Source organism: Vanellus vanellus (assembly GCF_965231255.1).
Source record: "Vanellus vanellus genome assembly, chromosome: 15".
Lineage (NCBI taxonomy): Eukaryota > Metazoa > Chordata > Aves > Charadriiformes > Charadriidae > Vanellus > Vanellus vanellus.
This window is the reverse complement of record NC_138920.1, coordinates 7,345,745-7,366,148: the sequence shown is the minus strand read 5'-3', so window position 1 is coordinate 7,366,148 and position 20,404 is coordinate 7,345,745. Positions and strand designations below refer to the sequence as shown.

The 20,404-nt window shown below is 52.2% G+C and overlaps 2 protein-coding genes across 2 annotated transcripts; one reads left to right on the top strand and one right to left on the bottom strand.

The window, feature by feature from the left end:
- Positions 1–3,918: 3,918 nt before the first annotated feature.
- On the top strand, positions 3,919–6,378 carry SYS1 (SYS1 golgi trafficking protein; the record flags this gene model as incomplete). The annotated part of the gene is made up of 3 exons (XM_082491270.1): positions 3,919–4,080; positions 4,731–4,798; positions 5,372–6,378. 3 exons carry the CDS (start codon positions 3,919–3,921, stop codon positions 5,610–5,612), a joined length of 471 nt encoding a protein of 156 aa, XP_082347396.1. The 3' UTR covers positions 5,613–6,378.
- A 7,916-nt stretch (positions 6,379–14,294) lies between these two features.
- LOC309678365 (neuritin-like) lies at positions 14,295–20,174 on the bottom strand (the record flags this gene model as incomplete). Its single annotated transcript, XM_082491375.1, has 3 exons — positions 14,295–14,520; positions 18,954–19,101; positions 20,129–20,174. 3 exons carry the CDS (start codon positions 20,172–20,174, stop codon positions 14,295–14,297), a joined length of 420 nt encoding a protein of 139 aa, XP_082347501.1.
- Positions 20,175–20,404: the final 230 nt, after the last annotated feature.

Here is a 20,404-nt window from a genome sequence, read left to right as displayed (position 1 = left end):
TGACATTTTCAAAGTGCATTGTGTATATCCACCTCCCTGACACACACACACACACACACTTTCTGCAACTGTATCTCAAGAGTATTCATAGGAGAGGAAATGCAGCCACAAAAATCATACCATGGTTCTGTAAACCCATGACTTAAAACAGCCTGCTTCATTTTGCCCTTCAAACGTGCCCCCTCAAAACACTGACATTCTCCTCTCTCAGGAATAACGCAGAAAAATCGTGGGTATATGACACTCACTGAGAGCAACAGAACAAATGGGCCCAGAGAGAAAAAATGCACAATTGAAATGTACTTTCCTGAAACCTCACTATAAGCGAGAGAAGCAGAAGAAAAATAAAACACATGTTGAGCCACACATTTGTTCTGGGCAATGAATTCTCACATTCAAGGTGTGTCAGTTCCCTTCTCTGTTTAAAAACTACAGTTGGCAGAGAAATTACATAGGCTGGCCACCATTGTTCCTAACCCAGTATTCACCACTGAACAGTTACCTAACCCTTGCATTGAAAATAAAAATAAATACCTGCCAGCTCCCAATACATGACACGTGCTGGAAGTGGAATGGAGAGTCCAAATACAATGCATTTGGAGGGTGAGGGGAATCACATTTTTACATGACACATAAAAAATGTCCAGATAACCTTGAGAAGGCCACACGCAGAGCACTTCAGACAATTCTAGATCATAAATGCTACTGCACTGGCCAGGAAAAGAGACTCTACAGCCAAGCTCAGTCCAGTTCCTACAAGCAGATTTTAAAACGAGCTTAGAGCAGGATTCTCAAGCACAAGGAAACCTTAAGTAGAGTTCTAAAAAATCTCACTCCCTAAGTCCGTTCAGTATGCTGAGCTCTTTGGAAAAAGACACTTGCACACTGTGTGGGTAGAGGAAGAAGAGCGACTGAAAACTCTCATCCCACATTTTGAGCTACTTAATGCCAAGTTATTCTGAAATGTATAATCTTAGCCTTACTGTCCCTTTAGTAAAGGTCACCTTAGCACAAATCCTACCTGCCTGGCAAGAGGCAAATGAACCCCAGCAAAGGTCAGTTCAGATAGCACTGCCCTTTGTACACCAGCTGGTAAAATATGGATCACCTAAATAAACAGGTTCCTGTTTTAGGCAATGATTCCTCAGGAGGAAAAACAATACCATCCTATACAGCTATCTGTTATGGAAAAAATCCCTGGCTAAATAGGGCATTCTTATTGCACACTCCAGATAAAGAAGTGACCGCGATAGCCGCACGTGACTGGGTACATTTTCAGGGCATCTGCTATGTCCTGTGCATATGACCACCTCTTCCACCTGCTGCTCTTCACGACACGCAGGTGTTGCACACAAAACAGTCAGCTGGTTAAAAAAGGACTTTGTAACTAGAAGCCAGATGAGCAGCACCTACTATGGTACCCTAGAAAGCATAATCTTTGCGTTTCAACGTCCTTTTCCCCTTTATGCATCTTTCCTCCACAGCAGTCTCTCACTTTCGTTTCAACTAAAGAGGAAGAAAAGGAAAATCGAAAATGACACTTATTTCCCCCAAAACATCTGCTCCCAGGTCCACTTTAAACCCTTCCCACAGAGCAAGGGTGTGGGAAAAGGCTCCCCGTGGGGAGAACACCCTCTTCCAGAAGAAGGACATGGTACTCTTAGCTGGAGCAGCCCAGAGAGGAGAGAGAGCCAAATTCAGAAACACAGAGGAACACAAGTGACCATGCACCGTGCCGCCACAAAGTCAGCCAGGAAATTAATTCAGGAACCAAGCTGCAGCTGACTCACAGCACAAATGTCTTCGTGCCACAGCGCTTCACTGCGTCTGTGCTGGTGCACTGCCCACCCAAGGCAGGAGGGAGCCTCAACTCACACCTCTGATGTGACCGCCGCTGTACCGATGCCTTCAATTACGGGGCAGCAACCAAGCAGGGAGGAGTCTCAAATTTGGAAGGAATCTGAGTCGGCGCCTCCCAAAACACAACTCCTATCTTGTGATCCCAGGGACTATTGGATAAATCAGAAATATTGTTGCTGATGAGTTTGGCTGTGGAAAGACACCCAGCAATTATACCAACTGTCCTACCTTACGCTAACTTGGAGTTTTAGTCAGCTATGACTAAACAACCAAATTTTTGCTGGCAAAGGAAAGTTGGTCCTATAAAGCTTGAAAAGGAAGGAGAAAAGTGAAAATTAATATCTAAGCAGTGGCTTGCACGTCTCAGGGAACCAAGCACAGCAGATTTCAGGAAAGGAAACCAATTTCTACCAAGAATTAACAGAGGAAGTGTTGAGTCTTGCAATTTATGCTCAGCAATGTGCTGGCAGCAGACAGCCCTGATAGGGCCGGGATTTTCCCATGTTCATTTCTGCACAGGCTAAGGCTGGTAAGCTTCTGCAGAGACAAATTCTCCGAAGGCCCAAGTCAGAAATCAGCAGCGGTGGCCCACATCCACTGTGCACTGCCTCTGCCTTGCACAATCCTTTCCAGGAGCGGTAGGTCTGGGAACAGGGAGGAAAATGTGTCAAACCTGCCTCGGCACAGTGACATCCACAGAATGAGGAAGGGAAAACACGCAGCAAAGCTACATAGGGAACTTCCCATATGGGGACATGGAAAAAACGTCACGACAGAATGTGAGAGATCATAATCTGAGTTCCCATAGCCAGAAATATTCCACACCCACAACTGATGCGAGTCTACCACCTCCCATAAAAGCTGGGTTCCCCTTTTGTCCTCCTCCTCTCTTTTCCAGGTGACAAGAGCTCTGCGACAATGCCCCGTGCACCCGAGGGCGTCTCCTCTCCTTTTTCCAGTGAGGACCTTATCACCAAAATTCTCCATTGTCCACGCAGCCTTGGGGATTTTAGTATTCAGTTAGCGACAAGTCTCACATCCGAAGCTAAGCAAGCAGGACAGCTTATGGAGGCCACTAAATGAGCTCCAGCAGCCAAGAGCAGATGACAGAGGAGGTATGGCTGAGCATGAGGGACTCTGGCACCAGGCCATTCCATGAGGCACGAACAGAACAAACCATCACGTACCAGAAGAAACTTCCCAAAAGAAGCCAAGCCCTCCACACGACCAGCCCTGTAATGGAATGGGGCTGCAGGGGCATACCAAGGACTCATAACATCTTGGTGCCCTGTGGCCTAAAGCTGAGATGAGTACAGCTGGGCAGCAGCTACTGACAGTCCCAGGACCTGTGGGAATTGGCCCCAAGATGAAAAGAAATGTCCCAGGACAATAATCTCTTCTATGTTTGGCATCTGTGTCTTTTTAGCATGGGTTGCTCAGCCAAATGATTGAATCCACTGAAACAAACCCAGACCAGCACCGTGCCAGAGATGGGGAAAACCCAAAGCAGCCAGCATGAGAATGAGCCGGGTGCGGATCGCCGGGCAGACGGCGCACAGCCGACCCCCCCCCCCCCCCCGACAAACCTTCCCCCTATAATAAATCAAATACGTGCTACAGCCCGCCGGAGGGGAGCGCTTCCCCTCCGCAGCCGCCCGGCCAGCGCTGAAGCTGCTCAAGGGCAATGCCTCCGCACTGGCCGAAGGCCCAAGTGCCGAGGGCGAGGCCTGCCAGGCGCTACCCTGGCCTTGCGCGGGGCCGGGCCGCGCTCACCGGCGGGCTCGGCTCCCCGGGGCCGACCCACGGCCCGGCGCTTACCTGCCTGGCAGCGGGGGCGGAAGACAGCGGCACCCTCCGCCTCGGAGACCCCCGGCCGCGGGGCCGGGCCCGACGCCCGCCATGTCGCGTCCACCGCGGGGTCGGGGGTCGGGGTCAGGGGTCAGCCTCGCGGTCGCGGGAGTCAGCGCCGCGGCCTCCGGCGCGCTAGGGGGCGCTGCCGCGCGGGAGGAAGGAGGGGGGGGGTAGACGCCACTTCCGGCGCGCTGTGGCGGGCGGGCGATGGCGGCGCAGTTCCGCAGCTACGTGTGGGACCCGGCGCTGATCGTGGCGCAGATGGTGCTGCTGCAGGCGGGCTACTACAGCTCGCTCGGGCTCTGGCTCGCCCTCCTCGGCACCCTGGGCAGGACCGGGCCCTCCCTCCACCAGGTCTTCAGCGACGAGGTGAGGGCGCGGGCCCGCCCGGGCCCCGGGGGGCCGCCGTGGGCACAGGCGCCTGGGGCGGGGGGGGTGCCTTGCTCGGGGACTCCCCTGGGGGAGGCAGACTCCGCTCCCCGTGTGGGCATTCCCCGGTGTTAGAGACAGCCCCCCCGCCGTAGGTAACACCCCGGTAGAGGCAGACCTCCCCCACCCCATGTAGCTGCCCCCAGTGTACAGACAGACCCGCTGTCTGCGTAGGTGCCCCCAGCATGGAGGCAGATCCCTCCCTTCGAATAGGTGGTACCCCTGCTGTACAGACAGTACCTCGCTGTATAGGTACCACCCCCCAGTATGGGGACAGACACCCTGTATAGGTACCCCTAGTATAAAGACAACCACCCACCCCACCCCCCATATAGGTAACCCCAGTATGGAGGCACACACAGCCCCTGTTTAGGTGGTACCCCTCACTGTAGAAACAGACCTGTCCCTTTTCTATAGGTACCCCCAGGCAGAGAGACAGACCTCTTAGAAGGACTGCCGTAACTGCTCAGGCTCCACTTATGGATTATAATCGGCGCAGGGGCCGTGCCAATGTGGCTGGGCCACGGGAGGAGATTACATGCTGTGGGCTGTGATTTGTGCCGCGGTTTCCTACTAATAGTCCCATGTAGATTTTAGGCTTCTCAACCCCGCCGGGGAGGCTCTCCATGATGGCTTTCATCCTCAATGCACTCACCTGGTAAGTCGGCAAGTAGTTGGAGTACCTGTGTCTTGCTCTTTCTTAACATCAAACTTTAAGAGAATTCAGCCTGACGTACCTGCCCTGTGCCTGGTTGAGCATGTCTGTTGAGGGCAGTGGGGAACTGCTGACTCCTGACTTTCTAGCATATTTCTGGCATAAGTCATTTCACTTCACTGCCTTAGTCTTCCAGCCGGGAATGAGGTTTGCTTCTGTGAGAAATTTTACAGAAAGCTAGAATTAATGCATTCCAGCAAACACTAATCTATAAACAAGAGCGTATCTTCCCCTGCCACTGGGCAAAGATTACTGGGAGACATTGTGCAGAGAGCCAGGCAGGAATTTTTAAATTAAAAACTCATTTCCCTGTTGTCAGATGATTAAAAAGCTGTAAGCATTTTAAGTCTTGCTGCAGCAGCTGGGAGCAAGGTCAGAAACAACCTATCCTTAAAACATTTAAGAAGTTCTAAAGCAGCTAAATAATTAGCACAGCCAGCTCCTAATAGCTCTTGCTGTATCCTTTTCTGTAGACACAGCACAGTTTATTTATTAATCTCCATTTTTATTTTGCAGTGCTCTGGGCTTGCTGTACTTCATCCGCCGAGGAAAGCAGTGCCTGGATTTCACAGTCACAGTTCACTTCTTCCACCTTTTGGGCTGCTGGATTTATAACTCACGCTTTCCCTCGACCCTGACATGGTGGCTGGTGCACATTGTGTGCACCGCGCTGATGGCTGCGATTGGGGAGTACCTGTGCATGAGGATAGAACTCAGAGAAATCCCTCTCAATTCTGCACCCAAATCTAACGTATAGACTTGCTCTGGCAACAACATGCTGCGTTATGTCATTGTTTCCAGCACAAGTGCATCTAATGCCTGAGAATCATCACTGAAGAAGCACAGCAGGTCTGTTTAGACTTTTTTTGGACCTTGGTGACTGCATGAGTGTGAGCATCTCCTCTGGCATCAGCTGACAATGGGCGAGGAGCAGATGTTTATTTTGTTAACACAAAGCATTAAATATGACTGTATGGCAAGCGTGCTCTTAAACTCTTCACTCACAATGTTAAAAGCCAGGTAGCAAAACACGATGCATGAGAAGCATCTGGAATTTAACGAATGTGGGGGTGCCCTGTATGGGTAATGCAATGGTCAGCTCTTCTTGCAGGAGCTGGCACAGTGAGCAGTGGGGCTGTGAGCTTCTGCTCCCAATCAGCAACTTGTTTGGGCTTTGGTTGGGAAAAAAGCCAAGGAACGGAATGGATGGGGAGAAAGGAAATAGTTGTACTTACCTGAATCACCAGCTGAGACCCGAAATAACCTATAACTTTACATGGGTTTGTTTGCTGTTTCCATGTTTAATACATAGAGATGTCAGACGGCAGTTTGCTGAAGAAATCTTTTGTAATAATAAAAATATTATGTTGCTGTGAGTGTGTTATGGTTCTCCTGGGAAGCTGAGCATTTCAGGAAGTACCTTGAGTGTCTGTATCATGGCAACAGAAGGATTTGGCCAGAGAAGAACATGTGGCTGTAAGATGCCCGCTGTCTAGGGCACATAAAATTTCCTACAATAAATATTTCATACCTCTGTTCTGAAATGAAGGCATCAGTGAGTGCTGTCTTGGGGCGTCGGCCAGCGCAATCCTTGCTTCAGGAGGTGTCAGCAATCCAGGGTCTCCACATGTTCAGCCCGAAGCAGGAGCTGACCTGGGGAAGGCTGCAGAGGTGTCTTGGAGCCACACTGCTGTTCCCACTTGCCTGGTCTTCCTGTCAGGCTTCAGAAGTCTAGCAACAGATCTGCTCTGGTAAAGGCAATGTTTAGTTAAGTGAGAGACTACTGCTTGTTTCTCAGAGTAACAGGATGTGCCTTTATTTAGAGGCACTTCAAATACACATCACCTGTGGGCAGACAGGGACACCACCTTACTGCTAAGGGGCCAAAGCTGGATGGTTCCTCCAGATACCATAGCCCAAGCAAACAGATCCACATCCTGCCTGGTTTCCACTAAGGGACAGCCAGTTTGTGCAATCCCAAACGAGGGCAAAGCCAGTTCTAAAGACAGATTTTGTCCTGTGCAGCATCTTGCTGCAGTAACTTTCCTTTTTATGTTAATATTTGTAAGTGTTAATTTGCATAAATTATTCGCTAATTCAGTTTGTTGAAAAGTGGTGGGATGATTTGAGATGCAGAAGTTGATAAACTCTTTGAAGCAGCTCTTTTGACTTTTGTTACTGAGGGAGCTCTCATATTCAGATACTATAAATTGGGGCAGGATAACATCCTGATGTTTTAAATACTTGGTAGGTCTGCCACAGGGGAGGATTGCTGTTTACATTTGTTTAGACAGAACTTTTTATATTCTGAGATTTTGCCAGGATCTCTTCCTGACCTAAAACTGTGCTTACAGGAGTTTTTAACAGCAGCAGTCTTTCAGAGGGAAGAGTTTGCACAAGATTTTTCTGGGCAGGAGCCAACATTTGTTGGAGGGCCACTCAGAGGTCACTTCCTAGGGCTTACCCTGCAACTCTGCTGTGGAGTCACCAAGACAGTTCATCCTTTCTCAAAACCTGCTCGTTTCTCATATATAAGGATATTTGCCTTTCTTCCAGTCACCTTCAGCCTAGATATAAACTGGTCTTCCAGTAGGTGCCAGTATCTCCTTTGGAAAAGAGCAGTGAGCGTGCGTGTGATTGGGATCAGGGCTCACAGCAGAAGGCATGCTCTGCCTCCAGGCTGACGAACGCTGGCTTGGTGTCAGTCGTATTATTAGACTCTTTCAGGGTCATTTTGTCCTCTCCTGCTTTTTGTTGCTGTTATCGAGAAAGAACATCCCAGTCGTGCACAGGGAAAGTTTGCAGGTTTAATTCAAGGCTTAACACCACACCAAAGCACACTAAACTGTGTTCTTCAGGGGTGGTCGTAAGGCAAATGTGAGTTGGAAGACAAATTACAGTGAATATGAGAGAGCAGAGGGGAAGCCACATTCATCCCATTTCTTAAAGGAGAATGGGGAGCTGGTCCCAGAGTTGCTGTGAGACTATTAAAGAGGTGTTGTCTTTGTTCCCCTGCAAGAACAGAGATGAAAACTTTGGATTGTGGAACACTTACCTCCTTACTTTCTGAACACACGAGATACGCTGTAACTGCTTCAGCAGCCTCCCTTGCATGGGCGGTGAAGTCTGGGTACAGTTTTGTATCTGGAAACACTCAGAGCAAGGCCACGAGAAGAATCCTTGACAAATGTGGATTTAACACCGAGTCTGTGGGACATCCAACAAACTGCACTGCATCAGCATGAAGCGTGCTGTAGGATTAGAAATTCTTTCTGAATGTCTGATGCCTTTGCCTTTGAGGACTGAATCTGTACGTTACTTTTTTCAAGAAAATCTACTTTAATTGTCCTAGTCATAGGGGGAGTTCTGCTAAAAATGAAATATTGATTGCAGAGGGAACCTCTGAAACTTATCACTCCCATACTGTGAGACCTAATTTTCGCTCACATGCTTTCAGTCAGATTTAGAAGCACCTTTGGCTTTAAAAAAAAAAAAATCTGCTGCACCATACCAGAATGGTGGCAGATGGTCTTTGTTTCTTAATGAATCTTTGGGTTTTGCGTGCAATGGAGTTGAGGGATTTGCTTCCAGGGAAGATATGTCCCAACACCTGCTCTTCTTAGAGACAATGGTAGTGTCAGCTAACCATTTGCATCCATGGCTTTGCAAAAAGAAGACTTCTTGAAGATCTCTGCTGAGACTTTTACATTCCCCTTCCCCAAAGCTGTCTAAAAGTAGAAAATTTTAACACAGAGGAAGATTCCAAATCCAAAGAGAAGCTAAGGGTGGTGAGACTTTGGGGGATTGTTCTTATTTGTTTTCCTAAAGGCATAAAACACCTATTCTAAGCAAAGAGCAGGTACAGGATTTGGATCCAAGAGACTCGAGCCTTGGTTGTACATGATACCCACCTGCCTGAATTTTTGCCAGCTACAAAACCACAGGCAGGAGAAGAGATGGAAGAGGGGGGCAGCAGGACCAAACAGTACATGCTGATGTTGCAGCAGAATAAGAAGAAAAACTGAAGCAGCTGAGTGGTTCACTCCAGATTCTGCAGTGCTCTGGTTTACCCTTTCTCCGGTACTTGTCTTAACATTTCGTGCCTGAGATGCTGAGTACATAAGTAACAACTCTGTTGTCTGAAGAAAGCCTAGGTGCCTCGCACTGAAGTGCTATCTGACCACCAGCTGCTCCTCCCTGACTTATTTCTTGGAATTTGCCTCTATTTATATTCATTCCCTCCCACTGCTGCAGGAGCAGAAGTGTTAAGTGAGAGGGAAGGTAAGAGGAAGAACATGTGGATGCCAAAGCAGAGCAGCATGACCCATTATTAAACAGCCCAACGCTACTGTTCGTAAAAAGATCCTTTGCTGTAAAAGTTTGCCCACATGCCTGCAATGCATCCAGTGGGATCTCTGGGGCTAGCAGAGCCCCAGATCCCCTGCTCACATCGTAAAGCACATTTTCTGGTTTGGGGACGCCATTTCAGAACCTCCTGATCCATTTACAGCTGGTGGTATCTATTGCTGTGCCCACTCCCACAGCGGGCAGCACTCAGACCATCAGTGTCAGGTCTTTGTTCAATGTTTCACAGAACCACGAGGAGCCATGAGCTTCCCCAGCTCTGCACAGGGCTATCCTTCACGGTTAGCAGCTGCCTGCCCCTACTGAAGACAAAGCAAGTGCCCTTTGCCAGGCGCCAACAATCTGCGGACACAGCCAAAGTGACAGATTTAGGAAAGTCAGGCTGAAATACCGCATTAGTTGAACATGGAAATTTCAGATCTGATGCAAGACCGCTGAGTCCCATTATTAGAACATGGAGTTTACCATCACATCCAGCTGTTGGGCCCTAGTTTAGAACGTTATGAAGACCGGTTCCAGAGTGGCAGCACCGCACGGGGAACACGTTGGCAGCAGCAGAAAGTCCCATCGGGACTCACTGTGCTTCCTCTTAGCGAGGAACTGCCCCGAGACCCTCACAGGAGCAGGTTGTGGACACACGCTGGGTCCTCGTGGCTCCTATGGCCCCGTGCAGCCTTGTGCAGCCAGGCAGGGCACAGAGCTTCATTAACATCCTTAAAACACAGAATCACATCTTACTGCCCAAAAATAGTGCTAAGTGTTTCTAACATACCCAGAAATCACTTGTAAGCACCTCTCTATTGCAAATACCATCATGCTTGTACTGAACCTGCAAAACACCACTCTGAGCCACAACAGAGGCAAGAAGAGGCCGTGCTGATGAACGGGAGGCAGGACAAATAACTTCTACCATGCTGTGGTTAAGGAGTATTAACAAATAAGACTTTAGCTTTGTTGTTGAGCATTGAGAGTACACTGTAACTGAACTATGGTGCTTGCGCTATCAAAAGCTTACACGAGCATTTTGCTGAAGCCTCAGGCCCAAAGCTGTGAGCTCTCACCTAGATCTTTTGAATTTTAACCCAGTTAAGTAAAAGAAGGCCCCAGTCGGTTCAACCTGGAAGATAAGGAAGTCACAGCCGCCAGCACGAGAGAAGGAACATCCCGCCTAGAGACAGAGAAAGGATCCAATGATGGATGAGAAGATCACAGAACCAAATGCTACTGTTGGTCTGAACTGTCACGTAAGGGGTGGGAACGGGGTTCCTCGGAGCTATGGAATTTTGTCAACCGTGGATTCTTGTATTATTAGGAGAATTGACAAAATCTCTGACAGAAGCAACAAGAAATGAGGAAGCAGAACCCATTGCGTGGGGCCGAGAGAGGAAACGGGCTTTTAAAGCAATAAAAGGTGCTTTGGCATCTGCTCCTGCTCTGGGGCTCCCAGATTATGCAGAGCCCTTCAATTTGTCTGTTCCTGAACGCAAAGTGATAGCTAGCGGAGTGACTACGCAGAAAGTAGGACCTCACCAGGGACCGGTCACATATTACTCTGCTCAGCCCGGTCCAGTTGCAGCCGTAGCAGCAGCCTGTATTAAGTCAGTGCCAGCAGCAGCAACAATATTAGAGAAAAAGCCACCCCTTAATTTTGGGACACGCCGTAACAGTTTATACCCCACACGAGGTAGAAATACTGTTGCAACAGTATGCAAGCCAGTCAATATCACCACAACACGCACACACGTATGAACTAGTCCTCCTAATGGCAGATAACATAGTCTTAAAAAGATGGAATACTTTGAATCCAGCAACCCGACTACCTTTGCCTGACGGCGGAGAGGAACATTGCCAGTGCGAACAAGCAACGCGCACTTCAAGTAAACCACGAACAGATCTAACCGATGTTCTTCTGCAGAACCGAGTAGGAAGCAAAACAAAATAACGAAGGAATATGGGTAATTGGAGGAAAACCAATTTTACCGAATAAATATTTAATTACCGTGGCTAGGCGGTTTCACAATAAAGCTCATAGAGGAGCAGAGGCGACAGCTAATGAGGTACAAAAAGTATGGGCGGCACTGGGAATTTACGCCACCGCAAAAAGAATCACCGGTAACTGCCCAACCTGCCAAAAGTTTTCAAGTATTAAGCTGACCAAAGATTTAGGAGGATGACCATGGGCCTGCTCCCCTTTTCAACGATGGCGAAGAGATTACGCAGATATGCTGTCTGTCAGTGGATATAAACATTTGCTAGTAACAGCGGATCAGTTGTCAGGCTGGGCAGAAACCTTCCCTACAAGGAGAGCCACTGCAGGGGGGGTAGTGAAAGCCTAAGAGAAGTTACACCCATGTATGGAGTTCCTGAGCCAATTTAATCAGACATTTCACAGCAAACATAATCAATCACCCATATAAATCTTTAGGAACAGAAAGGAACCTGCACACCCCCTATCACCCACAGTCCTCAGGACAGGTAGAAAGAATGAATAGGACTTTAAAAGAAAAACCAGCAAAAATACATACACACACTGGTTTAAAATGGCCAGAACCACTGAACGTAGCTCTATGGCACGTGTGCAACATCCCGAGACAACCCGTAGGGCCAACACCAGCTGAAATTCTCTTTGGGAGACATTTAGCCATACCAGGGAGTTACATTCCAGCAAAGCCCAGCCTGCTGGACAGAGACGAACGGCTGACTCGGCGTGTTAAAAGTATGCAAAGAGGGTTTGAAGAAAAAAGGAAGTATGCTCAGTGGTATCAATCCTATCAACCCACACTGCCTGAAATACAGGTACATGATATACAACCTGGAGATAAAGTGTTAGTTAAGGTATTTTCACAAAAGTCCAAATTAGAACTTAAATGGGAGGGGCAATACACTGTCTTGCTATGTTCCTATTTTGCTGTTAAAGTTTTACAAAAAGAAAATTGGATACACCATTCTTATGTTGACTGAGTGGTGAATAGCCAAACAGCTGACGAACGACTGATTTCTGAAGAATCCTTGCACCGGTAAAAATGAAGTGGGACATCTCACTGCTTCTGGTGCCGCCAAACCTGACGGCCACTACAGCATGGCTGAGCGTAACTGGGATGCAAAGTTTAGATGGACAAAATCCGACACCCACACAGAGGAAATTCTGGACAATAAATGGGTCACAACTGAGGTATGATGGGCACTCACAGGGGAAATATGAAGGACAAAGTGTTACTTTTTGCTGTAATTTGAGTGAGACTACAGCTCTCACTACAGAAGAGACAGGAGGCCCCAGTAAAAGTAAAGTAAGTAAAAGAAGGCCCCAGAGGTGGTTCAAGCCAGAAGATAAGGAGCCGCAACCATTGAGCTCAGAGAAGGAACAGCCCACCTGGAGACAGAGGAAGGATCCAGTGAGGAATGAGAAGACCCCAGACCCAAACATTACTGTCAGTCCAAACTGTCACGTGCGGGGCGGGAACTCAGATTGTAAGGGTGTAATTGCCCACGTTTCTTTGTTCAGGGTGGCTCTGTGGAGGCATCCCACTCGAGCTGTTCACACTGTACCATTCAAGTAAATGACTTAATGGGATTTTACATATGACACTCTGCTGCGGGAAACTTGGGGTGAAGAAACTTCTTTAACACAGTAGGCTCTACAACAAACTTTAATACTCTGGAATTACACACTGTCACCCACAGAGCGCTTACAGGTACTTTTCGAGACAGCTTTAAAGCAAAAAAGTTGTTATGAATCGTTTTTGTCGTGCTAGTTTTATACTTCCTCCTCCCCCAAATATTTCCTGCCCTCTATTTCCTTAGAAAAGGGATTTACGCATTACATGGGAGTTACTCAGGAATCCAGATGGGTGCAAGAGAAGACATCATGCACCTGAGATTATTCTTCAGCAGGAGTTTCACCATGTCCTCAAAGAAAAAAGGCCAGTACAGGGCAGTAAGCTCTCCTTTCTGCCTTTGACAGGACATACACTACCCCCTGCACCTCACAAATCGGCAGTAAAAACGCCCATCTTGTTTTCACTGCCCAAAACAAAAATCTGGAGATTTTTGTCAGACGGGAATGACAGCTCCTGCCTGGTTCTGCTTTCAGCCGGGATGGCAATTCCCAGTGTTTTACCCTTCGCAGCCTCTGTCTGCTCAGCCAGGCAGGCTGCCATCAAGCAACTGGCCCAGGCTGGCCCTGGGGCACCACCACGCACACAGAGCCAAGATGCCACCAGCCCCATGTTGGCTCCCAGCTCCACGTCTGTCCCTCACCTGTGCTACTGGTGTATAAGCTGTGTCCGAAGCAACACATGGCACGCACACCAGGAGGAGCGAGCCCCCGTGCATCCAGCGCGGCAATAAAGAATGCTGCCTTCTAAAACTTTCCAACAAGTCTTAGAGGGTTTTCTTTGGCTGAGCTTTATGGTATCGGGGGACACAGCTCGAGGCTCAGCAGGCAGTGGGGTCCCCTCCTGAGCCCAGCACCCAGCCCTGCAGTCCCAAGGGGGCAGCTCCGGCTTCCCCTTCTCCTGAGCTCCCGCACCACCGTGCCCTTTGCCGGGCCCAGGGAAGGGGGCAGAGGGCAGCCCAGCACACGGGGGTGGGCAGAGGGCACCTGCCAGACCCCCATCCACTCCCCACCACCTCCTCCTGATGGCAGCGCAGATGCACCCTTGTTTCCCGATGCATCTTGTTTTCAGTGCCCAAAACAAAAATCTGGAGAGTTGATCTGGTGGAAGGAGTCAGCAGAGTAAACAGGTTTCCTTCCAGTAACCACAGAAGAGTGCAAGAGAATCCAGCGTTCACGACCAATTCATCATTTTCCCCCAGATCCTCTGCCCCGTATCTACAAGTTCCCAAATTCCGCAGTCAGATAGAGCTGCGCCTGTGCCTTGAGGCAGAAGGGGATGGGAGAAACAGCAAAACCCAGGAGATGGTGCCGAGCTCTTCCATGTCTCATAGGCGCAGGATGGAGCCAAGTGTTCGCTGAGCACTGCACAGCTTATTCCTCAAAGGTTTGGAAAAATGATCAAAGATGCCACGACACACACTGCCACCACCTTTGTTGCAATACTTACAGAGCTGCTGTTTATAAGTTCAGCCAAGTGACGATGAGGGGGATGCCGAGGATGGAAATGTTGGGAATGTGGGTCCAGGCAAAGCTTTGGGCCGTGCTGGGGCTGCAGAGGTCGAACAAGCTGCCTTGAAATTTGATTTTTCGAGACTCCCTTCTCAGCATCTCCCAGACGGCCACTGCTTCCTTCCGGCACTCCCGGAGCGCCGTCAGGGCACACGTGTGAAATTCATCCCAGTACCTGCAGCCAGGGGAGACACCGCACCATCAGTCCCTTCGCAGAAGCTCAGCGCCAAGGAGCAGAGCCTCACGGCCCCAATCCTGCCCTTTGAGCAGCAACAACCTCAGTATTCTGTCATCCCCTCCATCGTCTCTCAGAGCATCTTGGCTAAAACTCCAAACATCAAAACACACTGAAATTATTTCATGCCCCCTCCCCCCCCCCTTTTTTTTTTCCCTTTATCTGGAAGTCAATAAAATCCATTATTTTTCCCATCAACAAATGTTTCCCTTCAGCACTGAGCACCCTGAGTGTTTAAAACAGGCTGCAAACAAGGACCCAGCGTGTTTCATTCACAGCTTTCTCCAAGCTGAGTCAAGGGCAAAACGCAAGTACAAAGCAAAGAGAAGGACAACATCTCCCGCAGACAGTCACAGCTTTACAGCTAAGGTACGGGCAGGGGCAGGAGGAGTTATTCACTGTGTTCTCATTAGAGACATCTCTGTTTATCTGCCGGGTATTACCCTGCGCGAGTAGAAGCTGTTCAATGGAAAGAGGCTCTTAGGGAGTATCAGGGAAAAACAAGAAGACGGGCAAAGGTAACCCACGGTCCTGTAGTAAGAAACAGGGAGCTGATTGCTGAAGACCCATGGGCTGCCTCCCCTGCGGATGCTGACTTGGATTTTTTGTGGGGTTTTTTGTGTGTTTGGTTGGTTGGGGTTTTCTTTCTTGGTTTTTTTATTTTTTTTTTTTCTTCCCCTCCCCCCCCAGATCCAGAGCTAGAACAAGACAGGGGAAAATCCCAGCAGAAACAGAGCTGAAAACCGCAGCCCCCAAGAAGACTCTCCCAGGAAGGGCACGCTGGACACCACCCCACTGGTCCGGCACGCTGGGGCCAGTGCCACGAGGGCTGACCTCACGCTGTATTTACCCAGAGCAGTCCTCAGCCTGCCGAGCTTCATCCCCTCCCCGAGCTCCTTCCTTACCTCTGGCGAAGCAGCGCGGTGGCTCCGAAGAAGTCGGGTTTGCGCCGTTTCCCGGGAGCTCCCCCCCCACAGGTGTCAGGGGGAGCAGAAAGGGGTGGGCTCCAGCTCTCCAGGGACCAGGACAGCAGGTACCAGGCTGGGCTGTGTCCCCCCACCCGGCGTAGGGAGGACATGAATGGGCATCCCTGCCCGATTTTTTTTTTTTTTTTGGCTGCCAAATATCGGAGGATAGTGGGGCCATTAGACTCTGCATCAGACTCTCCAAAAGCTGCCGTAGATGCTGCTCTGCATCAGGGAGAGCACCCGCAGCCTGGCAGGTGGCTGCACACACACTAGTGCGTCCGTAAGTCCCGACGCAGCTGGATTCACAGGTGAGGCCTCTGTTTTGTAGGTACAAACCCACAAAATAAAACAGCAGGAGCCCGAAAGCCTCAGCAAATGCCATGGGCCATCCTCTCCTCTGGGAGTGGCTCCTCACCAAAACACAAGCTTCCCCAGGGACAGATAAGGCTCTACACCACGCTTGCCACTAACCCTCCCCCCATGACTTCTTTCAGAATGAGTTTATTTTACCTGAAAAGAGCTTCGCAAAAGCATTTTGTACTGCAGCTTCTTTGGAGCAACACACGTCCTGGCGCCCAACGCTGGGGCAAGGCGGGGACCAGCCGTGGGCAACACCCCTGGGTGCCAGCCACTCCTGGCTCGCACCCCGAGGCACCTCCTGCACCTCAGTTTTGCTGCCCCACGTTAGCCGGGGCTGGGCACCACCTCCAGGCCATAACTTACCTGCAAGCTGGGAACTGCCTAGAGGACAGGAGCAATTGCTCTGCCACCTTCCCCATCCCGCCAGGACACCAGGCACCCATGCCACCCCTCGGGAAGGAGATGCAGCCCAGACAGCCAAGCAGGGAACCTGCACGTGGGAAAGGGGCACCTTGGTTATGTCCAAGTGCCCTGCGCTGGAGACAACACCTCGTGCAGGCAGGCGGAGCCGAGCACTCTTCTTACTTAGTTTCCCTACCAGGGCTTACGTCAGAACGCCAGCTGTGAAGGAGTTCATTAAACCGAGTCACCGTGGCAGAATAAATGTCTCCAGATAATGAGGAAAGCTGGTGCCAAGCCAGGTAACCTCCCGCTCTCACTCCCGAGCTGCAGCAGCAGCAGCTCTGTCAGGCAAGGGTGAAACCTGGCTGTGTCTTCGGGCAAAGGATGGCTCAGGGATGTCAGACGGGGATGACAGCTCCTGCCTGGTTCTGCTTTCAGCCGGGATGGCAATTCCCAGTGTTTTACCCTTCGCAGCCTCTATCTGCTCAGCCAGGCAGGCTGCCATCAAGCAACTGGCCCAGGCTGACCCTGGGGCACCACCACGCACACAGAGCCAAGATGCCACCAGCCCCATGTCGGCTCCCAGCTCCACGTCTGTCCCTCACCTGTGCTACTGGAGAGGGGACCATGGCTCCAAGAAAGCAGACAGCAGCAGAGAAGGCTGAAGGTTAAGGGCAAATAATTTTGAAATATTTCCTGGCAGGACGCTGAGACATCCCTGGAGGTGTTCAAGGTCAGACTGGACGGGGGTCTGAGCAACCTGGTCTAGTGGGAGGTGTCCCTGCCCAGGGCAGGGGGGTTGGAACTGGATGATCTTCAAGGTGCCTTCGCACTCACATCATTCCATCATTCTATGATCACCAGCTTTTTCCTCCAGATGCAGCAAGCCCAACTAACTAGCCGTGCACTGGGACTGGCAGGAGAAGCTGGCATGTCCCAGAAGGTGCAGAGCCCCAGCCCTGCCAGCAGGGAAGATCCCAGGACCTGTGCTGTGATGGTTAGTACCCCAGAGCCTGTAAAACAACCTCATCTCACACATTTCATGTGAGTTCAGCAGAGGAATCACTACTCCAGTGATCAGCCAAAGCAAGTGCTGGGCTGCCTGCTCAGTTGTTTTCTAATAACGAAGAGCCACACCTTCAAAAAAAGTATATATTACAGCCCAAAGCAGAGCAGTTCCTGCTTCAACCCAGCCTCCAGCCACATCCCAGAGAGAATTTTCATGCTGCGCTAGGATGTCCTGTGAAGAAGGGGGAATAAAGAGCAGGTCACAGCCAACCTCCCATCAGCATGTTTGCAGGCAGGGGAACGCATCGGCAAAATAAATACATTCCAAAAAAATGGGGGGTTAGTTAATTTTCCATTCTTCTTGAGCAAAAGAGCTTTGTTGAAGGCTTTTCCACTTCTGGCAACAACAGCAGTTAGATATTTCGTCAGGGGCAGGTAGAAGGGCTGGAGACCCTCTGCTTGCTCCGCAGCAGCACCGGCTCCTCGTCCCGGCTCACTCAGACCCCGACCTGCCACCTCCGACTGCCCCATCCTGGCTGTCCCCGGCACTACTGCAGCCCTGACAGATGCCATCCAGCTGTGCTGGCACCACCAGCGGGTCCCAGAGCCTCTACTCCACTGCTAAGGGCAATGCCTTCCCACCCCAGCCCACGGTGGGGGGTTCAGCAGCTTGGAAAGGATGAACCACGGGGCACTCAGCCCCCCGCCTTGCCCTGCCACATTTCAGCCGCCCAAAGGCACAGGGGCTGTCCCTTCATTGCTCTCTGCATTCCCTTCCAACTCCTTGCCACTCCCCACAACTCACTGCTGGGGACACGGAGCTGACCCAGTTATCCCCACAAACACTTCATTCCCACCTTTCTACTTGCTCACCCCTCTTCCCCCCCAGCGGCTTCTGCCCATTTGCTTTTTTAGCAAAGCTTTCCCCAAACCCGCCCAACACCACCCCTCGTGATCCAACTCTTGCTGTTATTTCAGTCCTGCTCAAGTTCACCTCCTCCCACCGCCATCATCTGGGGGCACCAGCTACAGACTCGCCCATCCCATGGAGGGGGCCAATTCCCACCAGGAGGAGGAAGGGGCTCAGCAGGGAGGGAGAAGGATGGCTTTGGCCAGCGGGACGCGACTCCAGGCCGGCTGCAGGCTGCTCCCTGCAGCGCTGGACCCGGGGACAGCCCGGCCACCGACAACTTCTGGGCTGAAACCCCGGTGTCCAGGGGAGCCTTTGCCGGGGGGCAGAAGGGCTCGGGTCCCACCAGCCCCGCTCCTCCTGCCTACAGGTGTGCGGGGGGTGGTGGTGGTACAAGTCCTGGGGGCTGGAGCTATTGCTAATGGCCATGGATGCAAACTCCGGCTGGAGCCATGCAGCAGACAGAGGAAGGGATGGATGGAGGGTGGCATGGAGCTCACTGGGTCTGTCTGAAACAAGGTGGGGAGCACGTGTCCGTCTGCACGCACCGCTGGGATCCAGGAGCGCAGGAGGAGAAGAGGTCAGACAGCAGCCCCCGGCACAGGGGCAGTGCCCAAAAGCCATGCTGGCCATGCACCACGGAGAACCCCCCGACCCACCATCCTCTGGGGAACGGCCTCACCGGGTGGCACATGCAGGGGGTCCTGGCACGGGGCTGTACTCACCCACAGACTCGGTGCAAGCCCTGCAGCTCCGTGCCGTCCGCCTCCTCGTATGTGGCCATGTTTGCCCCCAGCTTGAGAACGCAGTCTGAGAAGCCTTGGTACACATTGGCGCAGGCGTCGCCCGATGCCAGCAGCCCGGCCAGCTGCCCTGCCAGCCACCCAGGGGGTCAGCGGGAGCACCCACACCTTGGGGACAGAGCCCACCTCCCTCCCGGGGGGACCACCCCAGTGCCGCTGCCACCCAGGCACGGCCAGCTGCCCCTTCCCGGCAGGACGCACACCAACCTCCCGCCACGCCGTGCCCGTGCCCAGCCCTGCCTGCGTTTGCAGAGAGCCCGAAAGCGCCGCTCTGCCGGGATAGGGAGCCCATGCGGGGGCAGTCGGAGCGCCCCGCACCCACCACCAGCACCCCCGGCCCGGGCCAGAGGGCAGCGACAGGCGGGGAGAGGGGGGGCACGGCCAGCTCAGCACCGGCAGCCAGGACCCACCGGGGAGAGACGCCCAGCACCGACCCCGGCGGGAGGGATGGAGGGATGCAGGGATGGAGGGATGGAGGGATGCAGGGATGGAGGGGACCCCGCCCGGCCCCCCGCCTGCACACCCCCGGTGCCAGCAGGGAAGCGGCCCCTCCCCAGCCCCGGCACCCCCCACCCCCGCCCGGGCAGCCTCACCCAGGGCCAGGGCCAGCAGCAGCACGGCCGTGCCCCCCCGCCGCCGCCGCCGCCCCATCCCGGGCTCGGGCTCGGGCTCCGCTGCTGCCGCCGCCACCGCCGCTGCTGCCGCCGCCGCTGCCCGCACCCCCATGGCCGGCAGCACTCCCCGCCCGCCGCTAAGGAGCGGCTAATTAAGGAGGGGGCGGGGCCGCGGCTAACGAGCGCCCGGCGACACCGCTCTCCAGCGGCCCGGGACCCCCTCTGTGCACAGGGACCCCCTGCCCGCGGGGCGGCCGGGCCAGCACTCCCAGTCACCTCCAGCCCCGGGAACCCGGAGCAGGGGGAAACCACCACTCTGCAAACGCCACGGGTGCCCCGAGCCAATGCCGCGGGAGCCTGGGGCTGAGAGACAGGAAGAAAACTTTATTTACAACAAAACAACTCCAACAACAACTATTGAGACAAAACAACTCCAACAACAACTTCTGAAAATAAAGAACTACAACAACAACAACTACGTACATCTCTTCCCCTCCAACAGCCACTCCGCTGCCACCGGTCCCCGCATCTCTGCTGCCCCTGCAAGGAAAGCGAGCGGCACGGTGGTTTGGCTAACGAGCAGCCCCTCGCCTGGCAGAGCCGGGGGGTCCTGAGCCGGCTCCGCGGCAGCAGCTGCTTTGGGTCGGGGTTGGCCCCAATGGGCACTCGCTGTGCCACGACCCCGGGACACGCTGGGGAAAGCGGGACTGTGCCGCCAGCACTGAGCCCCGGCTGGGCTTCAGGGGAGACTGGCGTTGC